Source organism: Protopterus annectens, chromosome 2.part0, assembly GCF_019279795.1.
Source record: "Protopterus annectens isolate FY-2018-M chromosome 2.part0, PAN1.0, whole genome shotgun sequence".
Lineage (NCBI taxonomy): Eukaryota > Metazoa > Chordata > Ceratodontiformes > Protopteridae > Protopterus > Protopterus annectens.
In genome coordinates this window covers 1,758,939,553-1,758,965,021 of record NC_056728.1, presented here as the reverse complement: position 1 = coordinate 1,758,965,021, position 25,469 = coordinate 1,758,939,553, and the positions used below count along the sequence as shown (strand labels likewise).

At 43.1% G+C, this 25,469-nt stretch overlaps 1 protein-coding gene across 3 annotated transcripts in view; it reads left to right on the top strand.

Annotated features, from left to right (window-relative positions):
- Window positions 1–25,469, top strand: part of CAPZB (capping actin protein of muscle Z-line subunit beta) — a 1,142,657-nt gene that overhangs the window by 179,646 nt on the left and 937,542 nt on the right. For all 3 annotated transcript variants that reach the window (XM_044061787.1, XM_044061788.1, XM_044061789.1), the window contains exon 2: window positions 5,536–5,625. In XM_044061787.1, coding sequence (XP_043917722.1) covers window positions 5,536–5,625 — 90 coding nt within the window. The remainder of the gene's footprint in view (window positions 1–5,535; window positions 5,626–25,469) is intronic.

Genomic DNA, 25,469 nt, shown 5'->3' with positions numbered 1-25,469 from the left:
AACTACCAGATTGTCAATATTCTTGCTTCTCAAACATCAGAATGCCTGTCACATAAAACTAAACCCTGCTGCACAGGGGTACTTAAATCTCTGTGGAAGTTTCTGAGCCATGGGCCATATATGAATTCTTCCACAGAACAAAGGTACAGTGCAGTTATCATCCAGAGCAAACATTGTAAATGGTGGGCCACCAAAGGGTATACCTAAACCCTTTAGGCATCTTGGATCAGCAACTTTATGTAGTAATGTTGGATGCGATTCCATAATGAGATACACATGCACCAGCCACCTGGCTGAGCAAAGCAAGGGTAATATTGTCATTTCCAAGCAGCAGAGACGCAGATAAGTTACTGGAGAACTCGAGTAATTTTTCCCCAAGTACTCGTATGACATGGTTGTTATCCTCATGGGGTAAATAACTTGTCACAAACCGTTTAGTTGTATGAAGAGAGAGAGATGGGAGGAGCTCTACAGACATGCTTCCAAAGTTGTTATATAATTAGTCGTGAGCAGCATCCAACCTCTATTAAAATGGTGCCACAATATAAACAACAATATAGACTTCAGCAGTTGGCTTTATTACTGGCAGATGTTTGGGTGGGAGTCCAATTTTTGTCATCCTGGAAGGCGATGGTTTGACAATCTCACCTGTTTTACCAGGGATGGAATGTACCACTCGCCTCAGGGCTTTAATATGCAGGCCAAAACTTTCCCACCCCATTTTGCCTTTTTTTAGGCAGCGCCAGTCTGCTACATCTACCAGCCCAGCCAAAGCAAATCATGAATGCATTACGTAGTGCTACTCTTTGGTAGAATCCACAATATGAAATTGCTCTCATAGAACCTGGAAGAAAGGCATCTTTTTAACCGTTATAACTTTGTTCCATTGCAGGGTTAACACTCCCTCTCTATCTGTTCATTACTACCCTTAACTTGAGGGTAACTGTTGCTGGTAGAGGTGTGCCTGTATTTCTTGCAGTACCATCACATCTAGACTACTGCATCAAGTAAATAATCTTGAACTTCTTCATATCCTTTAAAGTGATTTGCTGACATTTCAATATACATCGACTTCACAGCTTTCAATGAGTCAAGTGCTGCAAGGTATCTTCCATCTTGCTTTGCCTTTCTTTTTTGAACCATTTTAATAAAAAGCTTTATAAACGTTTTATTAAACCATGACCCCAAAAATGTTTTCCATTTGTGACGTTACCATAGGGTTATGTCAGCTACATCATAGACTTCGATGAGGCACCTTCGCGCATGCGCCTTTAAAGTCTGTGGATGCAACAGATGTTTTGCCTGTACATACGTCACTGAGGTTAAACCTTGTTTTTCCTCTGATGTCGGAGCAAGGAGAGTGCAGAGTTTGCAGTTTTAAATGTGAAGATGACCAAAACATTTTCTGAGGAGGAAGAGTTGTGCATGTGAGTTTATGCTTTGTATGTTAAGGTTCAAAACATTGGCATATCATTTAAACTAACAAGATCCCCCCCCCCCATCATATCCTGTCTGACTACAGAACTCCCTGCGAGACGCTTGTAAACCCATAAGGCGTATCTGTATCTAAAAATGCTTAAGTCCCTCATCATTGAAGCAAATGCTGCTTTTGAGGATTTCAGTTCTCTGCCCATGAATTGAGAGACCCACATTCCCACAAATAAATGCACATAATGTTTCCTAGGTTTTATTAATGCAAACTCTGTAGACCAGATAATGTACTCCTCTACCAGGGGCACAGATTTACTAAACCAGGTCCTCACAAACCTAGCATTATTATGAGATACAGCTGTTAGTAGTGAAATTGGTTCACCATTTAATTACCATTAGGATACAGGTCATACTGCTCACAAATCCCAGTATCTGTAGGGATTTCTCAAAAAGTGGTTTTGGGACTGCAGCCTTTGCAGAGACTTTCTCTTTTGGTTCTGAGTTTGTGCCTGGACTTCCACGGAGTTTGAGTTATTGGTCTGCATGTTAAAATGTGTGGACATTTCCTTTTTGCTTTGAAGGACCAGGTTGAAAAGACAGGGCAGTGGTAACTTTAAGTTTGGGGGGGGGGGCTGTGGACACCTATGTGTGATGTTAATAAGGTCTAGGGTGGAGTTGTTCCCAGTTTTGTTTGGCCTAGTAGGTTTTCTGGCAGTTTGTTTTTGCCCTTGTAATAGCAGCATTTTTGTTTGTGTGTGAGCTTTGGTACAAGGGGGTTGAACATTAAAGTTTCCTGATGAGACTGTATTTTTGGGGGTGGTGGGAGGGAGTTTCCTTATGAATATATCAGCAAGTAGTTGCTTCAAGATTGGGATTGTGGATGGCAAGGGATGTATGCCTTCTGAATATGCAGCAGTCTATGACATTCTGGAGCTAGGTTTGCCAAGACCTAGTTGGGCTCTTGTCATTTTCAGTGTTTGAAATAGGAGGTCCTTATGTCATTTAAGGCCCTACTTTTTAGTTGGTAAGGATTGCAACCCCTCTCTTTAGCCTGTCAAATGTTTCATTCTGTTGTCTATAAGTTGTAGTTTGCTTCTATGTACTTGGCTGTGTAGAAGTTCTCTTTTTAACCATATCTCAGTTGGGCCTAAGATGTAAGGGTTTTCATTTAGAAGGGTTTCCAATCCAGACCACTTATTGGTTAGGCTAGCTGTGTTAAGGGTGGATATTCTTCGGTCTTTGTTTCTATTGGAGGATGTAGAGGTATTTGGTAATCGATGGCCAGTGTGTTGTTGGGGCCAAAATTGTTAGTGGGGCAACTAATTTGGTGCTTGGGCCAGGACTGAGTTGTACATCCCTTTCACAAATTATTTTAAGAGTAAATAACTTTTCAGTGAGGTCTTTAGTTATGTTTTGGGGCTGAGTGGTCTTTAGTTATGTTTTGGGGCTAAGAGAGTTTGGGAGAAGGTGTAATTGAAATAGAAATGGTTTTCTTCTGGTGTAGGTTGGATTGATTGAATAGTTTTATAGGCTGGTTGTGGTCTGAATGAGTGATGTTGGAACAGTTGTTGAAGTTCATGTTTTGTGCAAGTAAGAGGGTGTGTGTCGGTGAGAAAAAGGCAAACTGAAAGAACATGTAGGGTAGTTAAGTTGTAGGAGTAGAGGGTTGCATGTTTTGAAGTTAAGAAAAAGCACTAGGTATAGCTTCACATACCTTGGGTTTGTTAGTTTAAATGTTCAAGGATTCGTAATTAATGGAGCACAAGGTGTTAGGTGTGTAAGTTGGGTGGGGAAAATGTGTAAGAAGGGTAAGTGGGGAAAATGGAGGACATGGGAGGAGGTAAAACCGGTGGGTGAAGTAGGTGTGGCTATTTATATATGAATTTTATTGGAGGTGGGGTAGGAGAGCACAGCACAAGTGCGTGAGTAGGTGGGAAAGAGCCTCTATGATCAGCAGTAGTTCTCAACTGGTAAGAGAGTGGTAGCTTTCCTAGTCTTGGTCAAGCAATGTTCCGTCCTTCACAAAGGATTTTTTAGTGCTTCACCAAAGTTGAAGTCCCAGGGATTAAACTGTCCTAAGAGGCTCTTTAGTAATTCAGAAACAGTATAGTTTTCTAGTTTTTATATTTGGGTTTTTCTGTCCCTAGACCTCTTCTGTTGTAAAAGGAGTGGAAAAGAAATATTTCTGGCATTTGTTTCCAAAAGTTCCAGGTAGATAGTTGAATAATAAACACAGAATTGCTGTCCTGTTCCTTGTCTTGTTTCTGAGGGTAGGACGCTGCTTGCCTTGGAACAAAAGATGTTCATCATGTTGATCACAGCTGCAGTAGCCTTGATTATATGGGTTCTATCCTGCCAAAGATATTAGCCAGACAGCTTCCAAAGCTTCAGGGTACGTTCCACATGCCCTAACTGTCAGGCAGCTTGAGCTGAGCTGATTGAAAAGCAATTTTGTGTACCAAACCCTTCAGAACTTTACTGCAGCTGAAGAGTACTCTTCTCTAAGGCTTGCAAGGATTGACTTTCAACTTGTGCTGTCCATTTACTGGGTAGATAAGTTCCCTTTGTGGAAAAACAACTTCCATTTACTAATTTTATTAATGATACTTTTCTCTCCAGGAAAAGCTTTTTTAATGCTAGGAGGTTGTGTTTTTTTTTTTTTTTAACAAACTGTCTCGAGAGTACACAATACTTTTAAATGGGAGCATTTTTTCCCATCACAGTTTAAATGATGTTTAAAGTAACTGAAAAACTTTTTTTTTTTTTTTTTTTTTTACTGTGGAGAAATTTGTGTGCTTTGCTTTTTGCCATGTTTGTGAAAAGTGACGTAAAGACTTGTTTTTCCCTGGGAAAGTGGCACCATTTTCTGCGTGACCATGGAACAATCTGTCGGTCCCACTGTCCGTTCTTCTTCCAGCCACAAAAAGAAAAAGTTAAGAAAATAGCCTTTGCCATCACAGTAGACTAACAATTTGCCTCAGCTGTAGGCTGGTGACACTGATGTGGTCATTTGTTGTACGTCAGACCACCCATCTTTTACCCCGATCCCACTGGTGTAGCATATACAGTCAGTATGGTCCAAGGGTTAGCCATGTCCTCTGTGGCTGTTGGAGTCTCCTTAGTGGGCAAGGAAGAGCCACTTTTATTGGCCCTGGGAGAGGAAACAGGGAAGGCTTCCCTGTTTTTTGGAATGTTGTGCCCAACCCTGGGGAAGCTGTTGATGCTGTTAATAACACTGATGGCCACATCGTTTCCTATCAAAAAGAAACAAAACTTAACGCATGTACTCGTCTTTAAACCTCCTTGGACAGGAGTAGTTTACTTGATCTGGCTCAGAGTTTGTCAGGCTACTGATCTTGTAAAAGTTTCTAGTAAAGGAAAGAGGGATACCCTCTTTCCTGAAGAGATTCAGGATTCTGAAACTGGACATGAGGATGAATGGACCGATACAGGGTTTTCCTCAGTTTTCTGACTGACTCCAAGGAGAGATCTGTTTCAGACTGTCCCTGTGTGGGATTCTCTTTCTCTGAGACTTGTTTCTACAATGTTTGTGTTTCCAGCAGATATCTTAGGGCCTTGTCTTGGTCATCTCAGGTTAAGCTGCTTTGGGTTTTCGGAAGCTGGCTGGCTGTTACATATTGGCATGATATAACCCATAAAGCTAAGACTACTGCAGCAGTGATCATTTTAACATCTACTGTTCTGGTAAGTGTGCTTACGCAACTGTACTTTTCAAGTTGTTTTTATTATGTGGTAATAGTCATGCTCATGCATGTGCACAGCAACCCTGGACCTTCCTGCAGAAGAAGTCTTAGAAAGTTAGGAGGCTAATTTGTAGTTCATTTGAACCCCACCAGGGGAGGTCAGGCATCTTCTTTGACCTTGTTCTGGCCCTAAATGAAGAAAGTTATCTGATTCTTGACCATTCTTATTTTCTCACTGCAAGCTGAACATCAAGTGCTTCATTCCTGGTGATTAAAGTATCCTTCTTGTCTGCATGCAGGCCAATGCAGTAATTAAGTCTGTATTTAGGAAAATGTAAAAGTTGTACAGGAAGTACTGTTTTGACTGCTATGTCATTGACTACTTGCTTTTCTTTTCCAGAGTGACCAGCAGTTGGACTGTGCCTTGGACTTAATGAGGCGCTTGCCTCCACAACAAATTGAGAAGAACCTCAGCGACCTCATTGATCTGGTGAGTTTTTTTTTTTTTTTTTTTAAGTTAAATCTTATCACAAACTGTTGCAAAGGTAGCTTTATGTACAGAGTAAACCTGTAACTATAGTGGTAATTTGATTTTTTTTAAATATTTCTAATGTTTAAGTTTTGTGTTTTTCTCATTTGCTAAATTTATGATGTGTGAGTGTCCTACACCAGTAGTGCAAGCTGTAAACCAGGAACTTTCGGGTATGCTGCTATTTTCATACAGAATTCTTGTTTCTTTTAGTTTTCCAAGCTGACCCACCTCCACTTTATTTCACCTTTTGTAGGCTTTTTCATTCTGTACTTAATGATTTTATTACAAATGCTGCTTCCTGAGTAATCGTGTTTAGCTTGTTAAGTTGCTTTTATGATGCTATGAGGTAGGAAGCAGTAGAAGTTCATCATTGTGCGTACTGTTTTCAGAGAGTTAAGAGTGTAAATGGCACAGGAATGAAGCACGTGGAGCAGTAAGCAGGAAAGAGCATAAGTATGTACTTGTATTGTCATGTAGCATGATTAGGTTTTTGTTGGTGTAGTGGTATTAACACTGTTGGAGCAGATATGACTAAACAAATTTGCAAGTAATAGCATCAATTCATAATTCAGTGTGTTTTTTTTAGACACCTAAAAAGCTTTTACAAAGCTTATTTTCGTGTGGTATTAAAAAGTGTGCTGTTCATCATGCCAGTTTTGACTCCTCTGCACTGGCCCAGTAATCAGGGAGCCTCAATCCTCACCACTAACACCAGTGAGGGACATGCACATTGGAAGGATGACAAGTACACACACACAGTAAAGTACAGTTTCCCCTAAGAGCACACAGAGATCACAGACAGTCTGGGACTGGTTTCTCCCTCTCTCTCCATATCCGCAATAAGACTCCCCACTGGCACAGCTGTAGGGTTAAGATCTCAGCCGAGTGATCAAGTCAAAACCTCCAGCACCCTCTCTGTCCAACCTGTGCTTTGTGTCCCTGCCCAAGTAGCTCACACACACACACACACACACACACACACACACACACACACACACACACACACACACACACACACACACACACACACACACACACACACGCGCACTTTGAGATTTGGTTTGTATACAAACACACAGACACTCCTGGAGAAGGCTGGCACAGGTTCACTAGCTATGCCACCTACTGCCCAGACTATAAGGTAGGAATCACTGCCACCAACCATCCTTACTCATCCGCTACTAAAAGGCTGTTACCAAGGGTGACCAATTCTACTGTGTAATGTTACTATTATCCAAATGGTAAATGTGACCAAGACTTTAAGGCTATTTGAGTGACCTGTACAGCGTTACAAATACATGCAAGTACTCTAAAAGTTTACCAAATACTCCACACACTTGAAGGAAATCAGGCTCTGCACTTAGAAACACGAGAAAACTTTAATAATCCACAAGGAGAATGAAACCTCTAAAAGCTTAACTATCTCTAAACAAAACCAGCCACAATTAAAAGGTTTAAATATATTTAATAAATAATAAAAGCACAAGACCATACTCAGTAACTCAATACAACAGAGTTCAGAATCACAGGAAATACTTTGACAACATTGCAGGACAGTCTCACATGAGTATAGAAACATCTAGATTGATTGTACTATTTTCCTATCTCTAAGAGAAATACTATGATTCAAGTCTTACAGAGCCAGGCAAATACAGATGAGAAGTGCTGAAGATGGATGTGTTCAGATCCAGAGGCAAATACAAAATGCACAGACTTTCTCTCTCGGATAGTTCTTAAGTTAATAATGCACATTATCGCTGGGTTTGCTAGGTGACATCACTGTTTGACACTTAACTCTAGTTCCCAGGCTAAACGGATACCAACAGAATGTCTGTATTAAAAATAATTTTCTATTAGAAGCTGACACTTATCTCTTAGAAGCTTGCCTGAAACTGGAAGTTGTAAAACAATTAGCACTTTTACATTTTAAACCTTGTAATTATTTCTGTCTTAAGATAATAGAAAGAAACTGTAGCTATAGACAGTCTGTCTTCTAGCTGTGGTAAATGCTATTGTAAAGCTCTCTACTTATTTTCTTAGTTTGCAAGTTAACTCTGTATGTCCCCATTTATACAATGAAAATATACATTTGCACAGGCATTATTACATATACATTTCTGCCCTTTTCCAGTAGGGTGCACTGTGGTTACATTTTTGAAGCTCTGCATGTAACATACCAGTTACTTACATTTGTAGACAAGCCTATGGATCATATTAATATTTACAGTGACATAGAATTATTTACAAAATTCTAGATTATTGGGCTGGCAGCCTTCACACCGATAATAACTTTTTGTTAGAAATCAAACGAGATTTTGCTCTCAAAACTTGACTTTTCTTTGTCTGACACAACTGTTGGTATTATTGCAGCTAACTTGGAGCTTCATAGCTTCTTCATCTAAATGTGGTGCAGTTGCTAAATTGCAGATGAACATAGTCTGTTTAATGGTGGACTTGACTGGTTGCTGTGTGACATAGCTAGGTAGATCAGAATTTTTCATGAAAATGCATCTAGTAAGTTGGAAACCATTGCTAAAACTGTTTTTAACTATTAATTTTTAAAGGTGAGGGGTTGTTTGTTGTGTCTCCATTAAGATTACTGTAAACAACCTTCCAGACTGCTTCATTTGTGAAAATGGTAAACCTAATGAACCCCCGTCCACAGAAAATTTACTAATCTTTGACCAGCATGCCAGATTCTGCTTGTTCAGTACTAAAATACGTCCTTCTTTATATATGTGTAAAAGTAATGTAAATTTTTTATCAAAAATGCGTGCTTTAGCCATTTGTAGGATGTCCAGGACAACTGAACCATATAGCATTTATGCCTTGCCAGTACCTACCCTTTGACCTTGCCTCTTTTCTCAAGAGAGCGGTAAGCCAGTCATACAAGGGTGAATTTATGGATACTTAGCTAGTTGCCTAATTCCTCTTTAAAGGAAGGATAGTGCCTGACATTACTTAATCTGTAGAGAAAGTGTGTTCCAGAGGAGGTAGCCGTTGTGACAAATCTGTTTCTCCACTATGATGTGTTTATTTGCTGAAGCTGGTTCACATCTGATTCTAGTGTTCACAGACTGATATGCAGAGAAATAAGAGGGCTTGGACTGCTAGATCCAGATCACACGTGGAACCTGTAGAAATCTGAATACAGGGACAATGCCTCCAGCCTAAGTAGCTGAGACCCATTAAGCTACTCCTAAACTGAGTCAAGGCAGTGTACAAGTTTTGGATCACAAGATATGTGAAATATTTTCTTATTTACATGTTTTTTTTCCCTCGAAGGCAGCCTTTCTGATAACACTGTTAAAGTAAACCTTTGAGGACAGAATTGCTAAAATTCTTTACCATTGCACACTTACCATTGCAGACCTAAGTTGGGTTACCTTCACCTACCCAAGGCAGAGGTCTGACTACAGTTAAGCAAATGTACAGAGATCATTATCAGTTGCCCGAATATTAAATTAATCGATTAGAGTAGTACTTGTATTTGGTTAACAGTTTGTTAAAATAAATGATGGTGGTGTATTCATACATGCTAAATTCTGTATAATTTTGATGAAACATAGTTTACTGAAAAGTGGTATAGACAATTGTGTAGGGAGTGGTGCAGTGGCTAGCAAAGCTTTGCAGTGGTATTCTCTGTTTTTTACCATTTGAGGGCCTTTCTTTGTGGATTTTGCATGTCCTTGTACCCATGGATTTTTGGTGGAGTCTTTATTTCTTCCCATATCCCAGAGACTTGTGGATTTGCATTATTTATTTTTATTTAAACTTGCTGACTGAAGATGGAGCACTGATTCGTCAGAGACATGTTATATGCCTGGGGTAGAGAAACATGCAGGCAGTGCAATCAGTGAATAGTTGAAGTAGTTGTCTGTATAAAAAGTTTAAAAAGAGCAGCACACATAACTAAAATGGAATGATTACATGTATAGCTTTAGATCTGACTGAGTCAAATTTGGGGTTTGCATACTTATGAAGATGTGGTTTGCAGCAGTATCTACATTTTTAGCTTTTATTTAGATTGGCTTGATGCGGCCTATTCCTTTTAGGGCCATGGTGGTAGGATGGGAAAGGGTGAGCTTGGAGGTGTAGGGAGGGTTGTGATGATGTTCATCGTGTTACCCTGCTGCAGTCATCACACTTGGGTTATCCTGTCGTCAGGTGGTCCCGCAGTTGGCCGGAATTCCAAAGTCTTGGTCCGGCGTCGGTTGCTGTTGCTTCTTCCCTGACGTCAGTGCGCCAGGGGTATATATAATGCATCTGACGCAGTTTTCTTCAGTCTTTCTTGCCGCGCGGTGCCTGAAGCAGAAGCCGTTCGCAAGTGCCGGTCGGCCGACTCCTGAGATTTTTGAAGTCGAATTTCAGATCTGAAGTCTTCAATAAAGCCAAGTACCCCGTTGGGGAAACTTTTCTTGCCTCAGACCGATGTCAGAAAAAGTTAACAATTGTATTTCTTGTGGGAAGCAAATACCTCATAAGGATTTTCATTCTTACTGCATACCTTGCCTAGGCCCAGACCACGACGTCACTGGTTTTCGTTTTTGTGCTAGGTTTAATAAGCGTACTATTAAAAGACGCTTTGACTTCGCATGACACTATGGTAGAAAATTTAACTACACTATGCCGTCGGAGCAACCGACTACCGGCGTGCACAAAAAACGCAAGGATAAGGACAGGCAGCCTAGACCCAAGCCAGACTCCGAGGCCTCAGCTGGTCCGGTCTCCAGTTCACCGGTCTTCAGTGAGGCTCTGACGCAGCCCCTGACTACCGCAGACCTGGAACCAGAGACTGCTTCGGAGATTTTGTCGGAAAGTACTAGGCCGACGCAGCCGTTTTGTTTAGCCCCTACTGACGACACTGCTGATAAAGATGTCGGTACTGCAGAAACATCTTTGGTTTCTGAAGGCGCCTTCAGTCCGACGACGCTCACCATAAAAACGTATCCTAAGACTAAGACTCCTATTAAACCTAAAAAGACTGCACTTCAGTCTCCAGTTCAAGGCCCCATGCCTAAGAAACAGATGCTCAAAATGGCTGAAGATCTGATCTCTTTAATCAGGGGTTCCCAACCCCTACCCGACAAAAGGCCTAGACAAGAGGAAGATTATGCCTCCTCTGAACAAGTGTCTATTTCTTCAGGCTCCTCTGAGGACCAAGATTACTCCTTCTCCCCTTATGAAGATTCTGATGCTGAGGATTCTATTCAGTCAGCTTCTCCTCCTGAAGACTACTCCTTTGGGGAAACTTTACACACTATGAGGGAACATTTTCACTGGGAAGGTCAGGACTACTCTGACTCAAAGAAAAGGCTCAAAGAGTTTTTTACTCCCCCAGCACAGACCACTTGCCATCCCCCCAGTTTTAGACATTGTGGATGATGTTTACTCAGAATCCAGTTTGAACCCAGATTCTTTGCCTCCTGCTCCAGCCAAACCGGACAGATTATGCCTGATTCCCACAAATTCCTTTATAAAAGCCCTGTTGCTGATCCAGAGACCATCTCCCAGGGTCCCAAAGGGGCTAAGGCTTCTATGACAAAAAATCCTGTACCCTCTGAAAGGGACTCCAGAGCACTAGACAGGTGGGGGAAAAGGTTTACACCTCAGCCACTCTAGCTATGAGGGCACTAAATTGCCAGTTCCACATGCTAAAATATCAGCAATTTCTAATGTCTCAGTTAAAACAAAAAATGAGCACACTCCCTCAGCAGTCTGAATTGAAGGAAATGCAGGATCTCTTGCATGCAACTGAACAGGTGGGCAAACATACTTTACAATGTGGGTTTGATTCTTTGGAGGCTTCCTGCAGAGCAGTTGTCACTGTGTCTGTTATACGTAGGCATGCTTGGTTAAAGGAACAAACTCTGCCTGATCATGTTAAAGCAAAGCTTCTAGATGCTCCCTTACAACAGGATGTTCTTTTTGGAGTTAAAGCAGAAGAAGTTTTAAAGAAAATGGAGGATAAGGCAAAATCTATGCAGACAAAGATTTTCTACAGGTACAGCCCCCTCGCTTCAGCAGAAATTGGCCAACAAAAAATTGGTCCTTTCCAGCTTCTGACAGACCACAGAGGGGTAAATACAGACGTCCAAGAGGCAAAGGACAACCACAAGCCCAGTACAAACCTCGACAATGGGGCACTGCAACACAGAGGGGAGGAGAAGGCAGGTCCCAGACTACCAGAAGGCAAATTCAATGACTTGCACCTCATCTGGCCAAACAACACTCTCTTGACAGCCCCCTTGGGAGGAAAACTCGCATTTTTTTCAGACAACTGGCACATTGTCACAAAGGACAAATGGGTCCTAGACATAATTTCACGAGGATACAGATTCCATTTCCACACCTTGCCAATGAAGAGGAATGCCAAACCTGCCACAAAATCAATGGGCAGAGGCACAAAAACAAATTACAGCTCTCATGGACATGAGAGCCATTCAACTGGTACCTACTCGAGAGCAAGGCCAAGGATTTTACTCGAGACTCTTTCTAGTTCCCAGAAAGGACAATGCCTGGAGACCAATTTTGGACCTTTCAATTCTAAACACCTTCTTACAAGTACCCAAATTCAAGATGCTAACACTACAGCAGCAGCTTCCCATGTTGGGCAAGAAAGCATGGCTAGTAACTTTGAACCTCAAGGAGGCATACCTGCATGTCCCTATCAAAGTTGCAGAAGATACCTCCGTTTCACTGCAGGTTCAGCCCATTACCAATTCTCTGCACTGCCCTTTGGCTTATCTACTGCGCCCAGGGTCTTCACAAAATGCCTGGCACCAGTAATTACATACTGCAGAGAAAGAGGAATTCAAATATACCCATACCTGGACGACTGCCTCATCCAAGCAGAAAGCAAGGACATCCTCTTGCAATATCTGGCTTTTGTAAAACATCTTCTAAGTTGCCTGGGGTACACAGTAAACAAAAAGAAATCAAAACTAGTACCCTCACAAAATATGACATTCCTGGGTGCCAGCTTGAATACAATGCCCAGAAGGCTTACCTGACGCCAGACAAACAACTACAACTGACTCAATATTTCAAAACAATGGCAACAAAGACCCAACTACCTGCAAGAAAAATTCTGCAGGCCTTGGGCCTCATGGCATCTTGTATACTACTAATACCATTTGCAAAGCTGCATATGAGGAAATTACAGTGGTACCTAAAAAGCGTATGGTCTCAACACAGCCACAGCTTGGACACAATAATATCTCTCATTCCCTGCCTACAACAGGAGTTTCTATGATGGTCACAGGCATGTCACCTCAACAAGGGTCAGCCTTTCACCTTGCCCCCAGCCAGGCAAACTATGACAACAGATGCATCGGACTACGCCTGGGTGGCACATATGGCAGGACAAGTGCGTTCAGGGCATATGGACTGCAGATCAAAGGAATCTGCACATCAATCAAAAAGAGATGCTAGCTGTACAGAATGCTCTGACAGCCTTCAAGAATCTATTACATCCAGGACAACTTACAATAAGGACGGACAACACCACAGTAATGTGGTACATAAACAAACAAGGGGGTACACACTCCTACCCTCTATGCAGGCAAGCAATGACCTTGTGGAACACAGCTCTGGCTTACCAAGTTCAGTTACAAGCTCAATTCCTGCCAGGAAAAAAGAACACATTGGCAGACTACCTCAGCAGAAACATCATGGATCCCCACGAGTGGAAACTGGATCCACAAGTATTTGCAATGATAACTCAAAAATGGGGCCTTCCAGACATAGACCTGTTTGCCAGTCCTCAAAACTATCAACTAACAAAATTTTGTACAAGGACACTGCTCCATCAAGCCTGGAAAGTTGACGCACTCTCATTCAGTTGGAAAAACCTGACAGTATATGCCTTCCTTCCATTGCCTCTCCTCACAAAGGTGGTTCTGAAAGTCAGAAAGGAGAGACCACGACTGATGCTCATAGCCCCAGACTGGCCATGCCAGCACTGGTACCCACTATTGAGGAATATGGCCCAGGGCCCACCTTGGATTTTACCACAAATTGCCCATTTGCTCACACAGCAAAACAATCAGATTCTTCACAGCTAGCTCAAAACCTTAAATCTGGCTGCATGGCAAATCACCTAAGCATCCAGCCAGCTCCTCTTTCCCAAGCAGTTATGGATGTTATTCTGGAAGCTAGGAGGCCCAGCACCAGGAAGGCCTATTCGGATAAATGGAAAAGGTTTTGTGCCTGGAACCAAGGTAAAGGCCAAAACACACTTCAGCCTCACATGCCTCAGATTCTACAGTATTTAACTGAGATGTTGCACAAAGGACTTTCTTTTTCTTCCATTAAAATCCATGCATCAGCTATTTCAGCCCACTACAACACGGATCCACCCTTATTTTCGCATCCACTTCTAAGGCAGTTTCTCAGAGGGGCTAAAAACATTAGGCCCCCCAGGAGAGCACCCACACCAACATGGGACCTCAATTTTGTTCTGGAAAAACTTACGCTACCTCCCTTTGAACCAGCTTTCTCTGCAGATCTACAGTTTTTGTCTTGGAAGACTGCCCTGCTGCTAGCAATAACTTCAGCTAGAAGAGTCTCAGAGCTGCAGGCACTAATGGCAGTGGAACCTTTCCTCATTTTCCATCAAGACAGAGTTTCTCTATGAACTAATCCTTCCTTCATGCCTAAGGTGGTTTCCAGTGTGGCTTTAAATCAAACCATCCACTTACCCACCTTCTTCCCAAATCCACAGAACAAAGGAGAAAGACTCCTGCATTCCTTGGACATTCACGGACATTCACAGGCAACTTCGTTACTACTTGGATAAAACTAAGGCTTTCAGAAAATCTTACCAGCTCTTTGTATCCTATGCTACAGCTTCACAAGGGAAGGCTATATCAAAACAAACCATTTCCAAATGGATAGGACATTGCATTCATTTTTGCTATACCCATCATGGAAAACCAGTTCCTGCTACCATTAGGCCCCACTCTACCAGGGCAACAGCTACATCTACAGCCTTCCTCAGGGGGGTTCCAACCAAGGAGATTTTGGAAGCTGCAACTTGGAGTTCAGTACACACCTTTACCAAACACTATCACTTATCTCTTTACTCTGGAGCTGACTTCGCCACTGCAGTTCTGCAGGGCCTTCTAGCCACCTCTAACCCTCTATAACTCCTCCACCCATCCGTAGCTTTGGGATTCTACCCAGGTGTGATGACTGCAGCAGGGTAACACGATCAACATAGTACAGTTTTGTACCTACCATAAATGTAGATGTTCGAGTGTACACCCTGCTGCAGTCCAGGTTACCCTCCCTCCATCCCCTCTGATCTAACTGGCTAAATCTCTGCAATGCCTTCCTGATGTATTTGCTTATAGCTGGAGGGATTTTGTGTTTGCGCAAAAATTACTTAATTTGGTACTAATTACTGACCACCTTATTGGGGGCACCCGACATCTGGGGCAAGAAAAACTGAAGAAAATGGCGTTGGATGCATTATATATACCCCTGGCGCAATGACGTCAGGGAAGAAGTGACAGCAACCGACGCCGGACCAAGACTTTGGAATTTCGGCTGACTGCGGGACCGCCTGACGACAGGATAACCCAAGTGTGATGACTGCAGCAGGGTGTACACTCGAGCATCTACATTTATGGTAGGTACAAAACTGTACTTTAGGAGCTGAATAAAACTTAAAAGAAAAGGACAAGTGAGGTAATTGGACATTAGGTCATGCCTGGGTAGGTGCATTGACATGCAGCAGGTTCTAGTATGTGTTACTTCAATTTGTTTCAGAAGTCAGGGAAGTTGGTTGTGTCCTGTGGAGTGGTGCTCTGTAGTTTTGGTCCTAATACAGTGAAGCTGTGCTCCCTGAATTTTTAGTGCAGGGGCTGTGACAAGTGGTGGGAGAGTTGGGGCCGTCATGTTGGACTGTAGATTCTTTCTGTTATGCCCAGCCCTGTAGGACTGATTTTGAGTTCTGGTTGAGCAGTGTAAAAATGTTAGGGTGTTTTAGATTAAATCTGCACTTTGTTGGATTGGTAGCTACTTAACCTTTTCTAAGATCTGTTCCGTGGTGCTGTGTTCGTGGTGGCAGTGAATCAACAGGTTTGGTTAATGGTTGATGTAAATACGGGTTCTTGGAGGCAGCAGTGATTGATTAGCTGTATTCTAACTGTGAAATGAAAATTCCTTTCCCTCTGACTGACTTTGCGAGGGAAAGATGTGACATTGTAGGTGCCCAGAATAAGGTATACATTTTAGGCAAAGTTGAATGTATGTTGAATGGGAAGCTTACTATACAGGGTCAAGCCAGTGGCCAAAGTATTTAATGGATAGGGTGTTCTCTAGTGGCTACTGGTTGTGGTTTATTATGTGCCAGGTTTTTGTTGAGTCCCAAACTTCTTGATCTTAGTTTTGGTGGGCCTGAGTATTAGTTTTTAGCACAGGATGGCATGGAGGTCTTGTTGGAGCAGTTTGATCACATATGGAGACTTGTAAATCACCATGCAATACTGGGAGAGTGAGGTTATATTGTGGAAGGTTGTTGCTCTACAGGTAGAAAAATGGATTACAGAGCCTTGTTTTTTTCAGTGAAATGATTGACCTAGTTTGCTAATCGGCTAGAAAGAGTCTGATTTAGTAGAATGCATTGCCTGGAAACTAGATAGTCCACAGGTCAATTTAAAGAGCCTCACTGGAGCAAGGGACTCCTTTTGGACTCCACTGTTTTGGCTGCTGCTGAGAAAGAGGATCTCCGAGGATGCTTACGTACTCATTCTGTCATGGATCACTTAAGGAAATTTGTATATGTCAGTTGTCTTTTTTTTTTTTTTTTTTCATTGTAGTGAGGGTGTTCAGTGTTCATACGATTGTAGTGTTGTTTTTTCCTTCCCAGAACCAGAAATGGTGCCTTGAAAGTAGCTGTTGCAGTGAGGTGTAGTTTGTGAGCTGGTAGTACATCAGCTTTTTGACCACTTTACAGAGTGAGTTAGTACATAGATGGGTCTGAAGTCTGAGTTATGGGGATTGCTTAACTTTAGGAATGAGCATTTCTCGGAGGTAGAGGTCATAAATATGTTTGAGAGAGTGATTTATATATTCTGTACTGACTTTGAACCAAGGGTGGGGGTTATTTGAGCCTGGACGGATGACAACTGGGATTCTGACCTTTCACAATATCTGAGGTTTTAATGTATTTAAAGTAGAAATATTTGGTATAGTCCGGGGGGGGGTTGAGATGTATTGCAGAGTTGACTGGGGTTTTGGAAGGATAAAGAAGATTGCAGAAATCTTTCAAGAATTGTTTATAGTGCAATACGGGGGTGGTATATGGAGTTGGTCAAAGTGTTTACCTCACAGGCACAAGGTACAGGATTTGCGTCTCGCATTTGAGAGGAAAATTAGTTAAACTTAAAATGGTCCACAAGTGCAGCTATCCTAATACTTGGACCTAAGTATTTGGTTGGCTTGAGTTACTTTTCTTTTGCCTGCTAATGACAATTTACTGGGCCCAGAATCTTTGTTGTTACTTGAGCAAGGATGCTTTTGGCTATGTCTCAAGAGTTGAAGCAGCTTTGGTTATCCATTTATCTTTATTTTTTTTATTGGTAAGAATAACTGAAAAAGTTGATTTTGAATTGATAGTAGTGCAGTAGTTAAGAGTACTGACTCAAATGTCTCGGTCATTGTAGGATAGGTTGGGAGAATAGTTTGCTTGGGGAAAGGTTGCTTGTAGGTCTGAGAGGGATTTTGGGGACTATCATCAGAATGAGATAATTTGTGCTTTTAGATTAGAGTTCATCTAGGCTGTACATTGTAATCCTTTGACTAGCATCTGCAGGGAACTTTTGTTGACTTTCATAGTGTTCTGCAAGCTTGCACTCATGTAATCCTCCCAAAATGCACTATTTTGTACCCCCTCCCGTCAAAAAATCTTATCTTATTGCTGCTTCTGATGCTATACATAGATCTTCTGCAGCTTGAGCAGCCATAGCTTTAAAGTGTTCTTTTGTCAGATTCATCTATGGAAACCACACCGTTACTTCTGGCACAGACTGTATAGTTTTCTACTATATCAATACCCTTGGCATCAGTTGCATGGGCAATGACAGCATTGGTGCCGAGAGTCATTAGTCCCAAGATTGTTGGTCCCTATGTTTGGATGCAGAGATTGGACCTCTGACCCCGTAGGTGGTTTCACAGTCAACACTATCAACGATTGACACCTTGGTGCCAAAGGCCTTCTTATTGATTTCAGGCCTGAGCCTGGTGCCAGGGACTTTCTGTATTGTGGTTCTTCTGTTGACTTCTGTCTTGACTGCCATCAAGGCGATCACTGAGAGTTCCAATGCTTTTGACACCGACTGTCAAGACTGGAGAGATGGACCTGAGAAAAACCTAAACATTTTCAACAATAAAACAAGCAAGCGCCTACTGTGGCGGCCCCATCATTCCACACCAGACAGCTTGGCTGCTTTGGCTATTCATTTTCCTGTCAGTTGGGCCATGAATACAAAGGCCCCTTGAAGCCCAGATAGTATGGGGAAGAGTCCCCTTCAGAATGCTTTTAAAATTCTTTTCAGTGTTCCCAGAAAGAGGAAGTATAAGAAGCAACACTTGGAATCCTCTTCAGAGTCTCCTTCAGAGTCCCCTACCCTAGACATGGACCTTGATGATGAAGGGACTACTTTCCTTCAGTACCCTCTAGAAGTAGAAGACCCCAAGTTCAGGCAAATCCTAGAAATCATGAGATGGAGGACATCTTTCTGCTTACCAACCCCTCCTCTCTTGATGAGAATCCTTCGTGAGGTCTTCCAGTACTCCCCACCAACAGCTTTGATTGCTCACCCCTGCTGATCAAATAGTAGACTTTGTTTGCTAGTGAGCTCAAAGGAGCCTGATGTAGTAGAACTCATTGCCCGGAAAATGGTTAAGTCCTCAGGCTGCCTAAAGATGGGCTTCACTGGAACTAGGGAACCCCCTGTGAATTCCATTGTTTCGGTTGCTTCTAAGAGACATGGCCCCAGAGGATGTTCAGGTGATTCATCCTCCTGATAAGGAATCCAGGGTCACAAATCACATAGGAAAGTATGTACTTGTTTCAAGTACTTTTTCAGTTAGCGCTATCAATTTTTAATTGATGCATACGATCAAGATCACAGGGATACAGCTGACAAAGACTCTAGACACCCTCAGAAAACTGCCACTTAGAAACAAATGTAGTCACAGTTGTCTGTTATGAATACTAATACCAGTCTTTTTGTGATTATTACATAGTGCTGCAGTTGGAACAATGAGGGAAGCAGGGTTGGGCATTACAGCAGACACTGCTTAGGCTAACTGTATTGGTGTAGCATTTCATCATGGCCTTTGGAACCATCATAAGGGGGAGCTGGCGCATTATTTGTACTAAAGGCAAAAGATGGACTGCAGTAGAGTGAGCGGGAAGGCAGAACGCTCACTGCTCTCGGGGTCAAGCTTTTAGTCTCTCAGTAGGTCATGTGCTAGGAACCAAAAGAAAGTGAAGAGCGTATGGTTAGATTCCAAACACCTCAGTATGAGCAGTGTGGAGCAAGAGCTTTCTGTGATCTTGATGGGTTCTCTAACATCTTCTGCTGTAGAGGCAGAGGTGGATTGCAAAACCAGAAAATCTGAAACCCCTTTTTCCCCCAGAAACTGGCAGCAGAATCCTTGAAGGGCTTCCAGATTGTTCCCCTTTTGAGGTGGTCAGAGGACACATTTCCTTACATCCTAAAGTGTGGTGGGCTTTAATACAGGAAAGTTGGCCCATTAACCTTTTCAGAAACACCATCAATGTCCACTCTACTGCTTCCAGATGTCTCTTGCCCCACCCCTTCAAAAGAAGGCAATAGTTCAAGAGGTAAACAACCTACTTCAAAAAGAGCAGTCTAAGAAGTCTGATAAGACCAGGAAGAATTCAGGTTTTATCCAAGAATTATCTTGGTTCTGATGAAGACCTAAGACCTCAGGCATCTGGAAGACCTCCGTCACTTAAACTGATTAAAAAAAACATTCTAGATGGTCCATGTGCAGTTGTTGCCTTCATGAAGGGGAGTGGGTATGCTGTTTGGATTTCCAGGAGGGGGGGGGGGGGCAGTAGTTACAGAGAATACATAATCTAAGAAAATACAAACTTAAGTTGTGACAATCAGAAATGTCCTATATGTTGCAAGGAATGTAATACAAGAAAAAGAAAAAATGACAAACTTATGTTGAGAATCAACATTAGCTCTTATGATTGATCATAAATATGGTAAAAAAAAGTCATACTATTAGATAGAACATCACACTTGTGTATAAAGAACATAATGTTTAGAGAAGCATAGATATGTCATAGTGGTTAAAAATAGGAGTGGGAGATGTAAAGATAGCGTAGTAAATTCAAGATTTGTAATTAGAATTAGAATTCTAGGGAGCAAACTATTCCTTTTGTTTGCATGACTGTCTCAATCACTACTTAAAGGGAGCCTCTCATCAAGAATAGGGGACTGATGTCCTTCAAGAATGCAACTGCAGTCATAACATATGGGTTGTCCTGCCTCAGGCAGCCCTCGGTCGGCCGGATTCCAAAGTCTGGGTCCGGCGTCGGCCGGTGTCGCCTCCTCTCAGACGTCAGAACGGCTGGAGTATAAAGGCATCGGCCGACGCCATCTTCTTCAGTCTTTCTTGCCGCACGGTGCCCGAAGCAGAAGCAGTTCGCAAGTGCCGGTCGGTCAGCTCCTGTGTTTTCAGTACCGAAGTCATCTAAAAGCTAAGTACCCCGTTGGGGAACATTTTTTCTTGCATCAGCTGATGTCAGAACAAATTGAGAAAGTTAATAATTGTTTGTCTTGTGGTAAACAAATACCTCATAAGGACTTCCATTCTTATTGCCTCCCTTGCCTGGGCCCAGACCACGACGTCTCGGCCTGTGCTGCCTGTGCTTGCTTTAATAAGCGCACTCTCAGGCGCCGGGCAGAATTTGCCGAAGACTTTTTCGGCGAATCTTTCGCTTATATCATGCCGTCGGAACAACCGACAACTCAATCTACCAAAAAACGAAAGGACCGGGACCGACATCCTCGGCCCGCGTCCTCCACCGATACTCCTCCTAAACCCTCTGCGAGTGCTTCAGTCCCTTCAGAAGCAGTAATTCAACCACTCCAGGCCGACGACACAGCGTTAACATGTCCTTCGGTCTCAGAGTCTACTCTGGTGCCGGTTGTTGATTTTCCTCCAGAAACCGAAGTTCTGGATCTACCCGACACCATTCCTGTGGACAAGGTTACTCCTGCACGTGGGGCAGCTAGGCCTCCTGTATCCATGTCCATCAAGGCCTTTGCACGTGCTAAGGCCGCCAGCCAGGCCAAGGCCCATCCTAAGCCTTCTGCCCAGGCCCCTTCTTCTGATAAACAGATCATGTCTCTTGCTGCATACCTTATTTCTCTTATCGGGGGGTCTCACCCTCATCCAGACAGAGGTTCTCAGCCGCCTGCAGAGAAAAGGCCCAGACCTGAGCAGGCAGACAACGTCTCTTCAGATGAAGCCTCTGGGGATTCTGAGCAGTCAGATACCCAAGAAGAATCCTTCCAGGTCTATGAGGACTCTGATGCTGAGGAATCAATTCCCTCTGCCTCTCCTCCAGAGGATTTTTCCTTCGGTGAAGTCCTTCACTCTATGAGGGAGCATTTTAAATGGCAGGGTCAGGAATTTTCTGATTCCAGGAAAAGACTACGTACCTTCCTCAAGCTACCCCAGCACAGACCTTTAGCTATCCCTCCAGTTATGGATGTCCTGGATGATGTTTTCTCCGACTCCAGTGCTAACCCTGATTCTCTCCCTCCTGCTCCTGTCAAGCCAGACAGATAGTATAGGGTCCCTGACACCCAAAAACATCTCTTTAAGGCCCATTCTGTGGATTTAGAAACTATTTCACAGGGCCCCAAGGGAGTGGCTACTTCCACAGCCAAGAATCCGCTGCCAGCGGATAGGGAAGCTAGGTCCCTGGAGAGATGGGGTAAAAAAGTTTATACCTCTACCACCCTGGCCATGAGGTCACTTAACTGCCTTTTTCATATGTTTCAGTACCAGGATTTTTTACTGGATGATTTACAGAAAAAGCTAGCCTCTCCTGAGCCTATTGATAGAAAGGCATTGCAGGATCTAGTACATAACACTCAGCAGGTTAGCAATAATTTTCTTCAGTGTGGTTATGATGCATTGGAGGCTTCATGTAGGGCAGCTATGACTGAGGCTGTTATGAGACATGCTTGGTTAAAAGAACAGCCACTGCCAGACCATGTTAAAGTAAAGTTACTTGATGCACCTCTGGAAAAACAGAAGCTTTTTGGTGCTAATGCACAAGATGTGTTGAAGTCCATTGAGGAAAAAGCTAAATCAGTACAGACAGTCAAAGATTTCCTCCAGGTTCAGCCTCCCAGATTCAGCAGTAATTGGCCTTCAAAGAATTGGTCCTTTCCAGAAACTGACAAGTTTCAACGGGGAAAAAACAGGCGTGCCCAAGGTAGAGGGCAATACCGAGGCTCCTACAGGGGCCGCCAATGGCAACCACCAAATCAAAGAAGTGGCGCAGGCAGTCCAGCTGCACCACAAGGACAACCACAATGACTTGACTTTCATACCGCCTACAAAGGTTCAAAGAGAAGCACCTTTGGGCGGAAAATTATCCTTATTCTCAAAAAACTGGCATATCTTAACCAAGGACAAATGGATTCTGGATTTAATAGCCAAAGGTTACAGATTCCGCATCCATACTTTACCAATAAGACAAGGCATGCCAAACCTGACACTTCATCAAAGGGCAGAGGCACTCATTCAAGTTTCAAAGCTGTTAAATATAAAAGCAATAGAAAAGGTCCCTCCCCAGGAACAAGGCCAGGGATTTTATTCAAGACTGTTCCTTGTTCCAAGAAAGGAAAACAAATGGAGGCCTATACTGGACTTGTCCACTCTAAAAACTTATCTCATGGTGCCAAAGTACAAAATGCTGACGTTGCAGCAACTCCTTCCCATGCTGGGCAAGGGGTCTTGGCTGGTCACTCTGGACCTCAAGGAGGCATACCTGCATGTCCCAATCAGACAAAGCTGCAGAAGATACCTCAGATTTCTTGCCGGGACAGAGCATTATCAATTCTCAGCATTACCGTTTGGCTTATCTACTGCACCCAGAGTGTTCACGAAATGCCTGGCATCAGTAGTGTCACACTGCAGACTCCAGGGGATTCAAATATACCCCTACCTGGACGACTGCCTCATACAAGCAGACAACAAACAAACCTTGATAGCAAACTTGGACTATGTCATTCAGTTACTACAGGCCTTGGGATACACAGTCAACATTCAGAAATCAAGACTTCTGCCATCCCAACAGATTACTTTCCTAGGAGCCAAACTGGACACAAACACACAGATGGCTTATCTCACAGAGGAAAAACAGCAGCAGTTACCAGAGTACTTCAAAGGCCTAGCAAAGCTCTCTCAGCTGACTGCAAGGAAAATCCTGCAGGCCCTGGGGTTCATGGCATCTTGCATTCTTCTGATACCTTTGGCAAGACTTCATATGAGAAAGCTGCAATGGTACTTAAAAAGCTTGTGGTCCCAACACAGCCAAAGCCTAGAGGACGTAATCCCACTCATTCCATGTTTACAAAGAGAATTTTTGTGGTGGGCTCAAACAAGTCAGTTAAACAAAGGCATGTCTTTCAACAAACCTCAAGCAGGTCAAATGATTACAACAGACGCCTCAGACCAGGGATGGGGGGCAGATGCATTCAAGGTCAATGGGCACCAAGGGAAAGGCATCTGCACATAAACCAAAAAGAGATGTTGGCAGTGATACATGCAATAGAGTCTTTCGAAAAATCACTACAACAAGGACATTTGCTAATAAGGACAGACAACACCACTGTTATGTGGTATATAAACAAGCAGGGAGGCACTCATTCTTATCCCCTCTGCAGACTAACAATGATTCTCTGGGAAAAATCCCTAAGTCTGAAGATACATCTGCAATCCCAGTTTGTGCCAGGCAAGGACAATGTACTGGCGGACAAGCTGAGCAGAAATTTCTTGGATCCACACAAATGGATGCTGCATCCTCACATTTTCTCACAAATAACAAGGACATGGGGAAGACCGGACATAGATCTCTTCGCTTCTCACATGAATCATCACCTGGAAAAGTTCTGTACAAGGACCCACCATCCTCTAGCCTGGAAAACGGATGCTCTCTCCTTCAGCTGGAATTCCCTAACAATTTATGCATTCCCTCATCTGCCACTGCTGACCAAGGTGATACTGAAGATCAAAGCAGAACAACCAACAGGCATTTTGATAGCTCCAGACTGGCCAAGGCAGCACTGGTACCCATTGCTGTTGAGCATATCTCGGACCAAACCGTGGCCTCTGCCCCTATGGCCTCTGCTTCTAACACAACACAATTACAGGACTGTTCATCAAAACCTGAAAACATTGCATCTGACAGCCTGGAGGTTACCATAACTCCTGCCGATATCTCTCTTTCCAAAAAAGTTCAAGAGATCTTACTGGAAGCACGCAGACCTTCCACCAGAAAAACCTATTCAGCCAAGTGGAAGCGATTCATCATCTGGAATGCTAACAGGGGTCAGGATACAACAGTGTTGAGTATACCTCAGATATTGGAATACTTGGCAGAAATGTTTCATTCTGGCCTCTCGTATTCTTCCATAAAGATTCATGCCTCAGCAATCTCAGCAAAATACAATTGTGATCCACCTGTGTTTTCGCATCCTTTGCTAAGACAGTTCCTAAGAGGGATAAAGAATATCAAACCTCCCAGGAAACCGCCAGTACCTGCATGGGACCTCAATTTCGTCTTGGAAAAATTAACTCTTCCTCCCTTTGAACCAGGAGCAACTTCAGAAATGCAATTTCTCTCATGGAAAACGGTTTTCCTATTGGCAATCACATCAGCAAGAAGAGTCTCGGAGATACAGGCACTCATGGCAGTACCTCCTTTTCTCATTTTTCATCAGGACAGAGTCTCTCTAAGAACCAATCCTTCATTCATGCCAAAAGTAATTTCCAGGGTGTCTCTAAACCAAGCCATTCACCTGCCTACTTTCTTCCCCAATCCTCAAAACCGGGGGGGAAGCACTGCTGCATACTTTGGACATACACAGACAACTACGCTACTACTTGGACAGAACTAAGGCCACCAGAAAGTCTGACCAACTGCTTGTAGCCTATGCTGCTGGAGTACAAGGAAAAGCAATCTCCAAACAAACAATTTCCAAATGGATTGGACACTGCATCAGATTCTGCTATTCTTTTCATGGAAAAAGTGTGCCAGCCAATATTAGGCCACACTCCACCAGAGCTATAGCCACATCCACAGCTTTCCTAAGAGGAGTGGCTACAAAGGACATTCTAGAGGCTGCTACATGGAGCTCCATGCATACATTTACCAAGCACTACAACCTGCCTTTATACTCCAGATCCCGAGCAGGCTTTGCTTCGGCAGTCCTGCAGGGCATTTTAGCTACACCATCACTTTCTTAGTTCCAACCACCCCAGCTTGGCTATGGTATTCAACCCATATGTTATGACTGCAGTTGCATTCTTGAAGGACATAGTACAGTTTTGCACCAACCATAAATGTAGATGTCCGATAGATATGCAACTGCAGTCGGATTTTCCCACCCTCCTACCCTTCTGCAACCTTCTTTACGGGTCCACTCCCCTTATTCCTATTAGCTGGGGGTATCTCCTATGGTGGATCTGTTTATTACTGTTGTGCATGTCTGGAATTGTTTGTCCGT